Source organism: Mizuhopecten yessoensis, unplaced genomic scaffold (genome assembly GCF_002113885.1).
Source record: "Mizuhopecten yessoensis strain PY_sf001 unplaced genomic scaffold, ASM211388v2 scaffold2741, whole genome shotgun sequence".
Taxonomy (NCBI): domain Eukaryota; kingdom Metazoa; phylum Mollusca; class Bivalvia; order Pectinida; family Pectinidae; genus Mizuhopecten; species Mizuhopecten yessoensis.
In genome coordinates, this window is record NW_018404696.1 from 506,349 (window position 1) to 509,442 (window position 3,094).

Sequence of the window (3,094 nt, forward strand, 5' to 3'; positions counted from 1 at the left end):
ATATAGTTTATATAGGGAAATAACACTTTTCGGTATATATTTTATCCATTTTCAGCAGAAAATTGCTCAAACTTAGTCAGAATCATCTTGGGTAAATGAGAGTTTTACTTTGTAAAATTAGGATTCCTGCCCCATCCCCAGGGGCTAGGGCGGGGCCCCAAAGGGAACATTTACCAATATTTTCAAATTCTTATCCATTGATGACATGACAAGTATTGTATTTCACTTAGTTTACATGCTGATTTCCACATCACATCTAAACAATAAAATAAAGCTACCAGTATCTATGATATAACTCAGGTGACCGCTAAGGCCCTTGGGCCTCTTGTTTAACAGATATGTTTTGCCTGTGTTCAATTGGCAGGTTATTATCCAATCAAAAACACTGACACTGAAATACATTGTATGTAGTGAAGCAACATTCAAATAGTTAAAATTTCCACACTAACATTTTTGCTCACCTGCGTGAAGGGCAAGTAAGCCGGCAGGGGCAGGGGCAGAGGAGAGGGGCACAATAGGGGAAATAGAGGTAAAACTTTTAAATCCTTCTTCTACCATAGGGATACAGGGATTTTATCCTAGTTTAGTCTGAAGCATCCTTGGACCAAGAAGGGACTTAATTTTGTATAAACGGTGGGTGTGGCTCCCCTTAGGACAGAGGGGTGGGGCCCAATAGGGGAAATAGAGGTAAAACCTTTGAAATCCTACTTCTACCATAGGGATTGTGGGATTTTGTCCCAATTTTGTCGCCATCAAATTGTCTAGTAATGCATGTTACTATTAGGGTGTATTCATTAAAATAAGATGGCCACCAGGCCGCCATCTTGGATTTTGACATTTGAAGTTTGTTCTTGCTATATCTCCAGAAATGGATGGATCTTTCTGAAATTTCATATGTACATACAGTACCTACCATGGAGTGCTATATCTTTACCTCTTATCAAGTACTTTAAACATATCCAGGTGAGCGGTAAAGGCCCTCTGGGCCTCTTGTTGTAAGTTTACCTTAGGATTGATCTGTCGGATCTTTACACCTCAGAATGATTCTCTCAGCCTTCACATTCAGTATTGGTATTTCTTTATCACTTTCGTAGACACACTGTATAAATGATTTTCCTATCTGCAGCCCCATGAGGACGGCTCATTGTTTTTTCCGACGGTATCCACCATCAGTCTTGGGTCACATACGCTGCTGGATTTCTATTATCACATCAAGCAGGACCAGGACTCCACACAGGTAGGAAACACAGTTCAAACATTTACAGGCAAAAATATCCATGACAAAAATGCAAAAATAATACTTCACAAATTCAAAGTTGTATTTAGCAATTAGAACTTTTCACACAGAAAGGTATTATAGTTCAAACATTTATACTACCAGGATTTCACTCATGTAAATAACAAATGTCAGACCTTTACAGGACCCTGATATTACACAGGTATAGAGTATTACATTGGTATTCAAACATATTTTAGGATTGGGCGTATTAAATCATAACTCTTCACATTACACTGTATTACCACTTCCTTCGTGTGAACGGGGGTTAACAAGCACTTAGTGAATAGATAGTATGTAACATACATATTCCAAACTTACATGGGGTATTTTTTCAACAAACAATTAAAAAAAACTGGAGAAAAGAATTTACATATAATCTTTGACAGACTAATTCAGAGTGTAGAGTTGAACCTCTTCTCAATCTACTGGAAAAGTACAAACAAATTTCAGGATTAATTATTGTACAAATAGCTGAACACAAGATTGTCAAGAGTTTGTGAATAATTTAGTTCAAGCATATAAACATAAATCTTCAAACTGGAAAAAAGTGATGAAAACTCTTAATTATTTTACAGAACAACAGTACATCTCTGGATGAACGTCATTTTGTGTCTATTTTGCTGGAACCTCGAAGTCTCGTATTTGTAGCAGAGGACATGTACAAACTACATCTTCACGGAATTGCAGAGCGGACCTCGGATGTAATCACAGACAAAGTGGCTAACCTTGACATGTGTAAATCGGTCAGTGTTGGAGACAAACTGACCAGGTCAGCTCGTGTCTCACTCACCATTAGACATGTACCAAAAACACTAAAGGCCAAATTGTTCCTGGGAAAGAGATGACCGGCTCTCATCATTAAACATTTGATTACTGTTGTATTATTTATTAAATAATGTTTGTACAGTGTGGCAGGTTGTTGATGTATGTTATACATTAAAATAAAACTATCAAAAATGTCCGGGTCGTCTGGTCCCCATACATAGACTGGGATGTAATACTGGTACAGTTCCTCCGATTACTCGTTACTATATATAACACCAGTACAACGACTAAGGGTTCCTCTCAATGTTCCTTCTGGTTCCAATAAATTTCATTTGTGAAATGTTCATGGCTTTCATTGAAAAAGCATATACAGTATAAAATACTCCAAAAATGCTCAATTTAAGCATTGAACTTTGTTGATATCTCAGAGTCAATATGAATGACACAGCTTTGAAGTCAAATAAAACATACGATGCTGCCTGCAAAGCTGTGTCCTTCATATACACTGTAAATGCCATATCAACACAGTTAAACAACTTAATATTTACCACTCAACAGCATTGCAACTCTATAGCCCTATCAAGCATGGATGACATTCATATAGACCGTAAATGCCAGGGCCCAAGTGTTACCATTATTATGAAGTCATCATTGTAGCATTAGGTATCACTGACCCTCTATGTAAGATGGCTGTTCTATTCATTGAACATCTTGCAAGATACCTAAACTAATTTGAATTGTATTGAGCAGATTTTAATTAGGGCTCTTCAACCATAACATAATCACAAGTATAATGTGTAAGGTAACATATAACCTTAACTCACAACAATCACAAGTATAATGTATCAGATAGGATATTACCTTAACTCTAACACAATCACAAGTATAATGTGTAAGGTAGCATGTAACCTTAACTCGCACACAATGACAAGTATAATGTGAAAGGTAGCATGTAACCTTAACTCGCACACAATCACAAGTATAATGTGTAAGGTAGCATGTAACCTTAACTCTAACACAATGACAAGTATAATGTGTAAGGTAACATAT

At 36.7% G+C, this 3,094-nt stretch overlaps 1 protein-coding gene across 2 annotated transcripts in view; it reads left to right on the forward strand.

Moving 5' to 3' along the window:
- The window catches only part of LOC110446501 (alpha-ketoglutarate-dependent dioxygenase alkB homolog 6-like), an 8,971-nt gene extending 6,724 nt beyond the window's left edge, over positions 1–2,247 (forward strand). Inside the window, exons 5-6 of one of the 2 annotated variants that reach the window (XM_021491675.1) lie at positions 1,127–1,237; positions 1,855–2,246. In XM_021491675.1, the coding sequence (XP_021347350.1) occupies positions 1,127–1,237; positions 1,855–2,124 (381 nt within the window). In that variant the 3' untranslated portion in view covers positions 2,125–2,246. Of the gene's footprint in view, positions 1–1,126; positions 1,238–1,854 lie in introns of both variants that reach the window. The other variant, XM_021491676.1, reaches the window with a different exon arrangement.
- Positions 2,248–3,094: the final 847 nt, after the last annotated feature.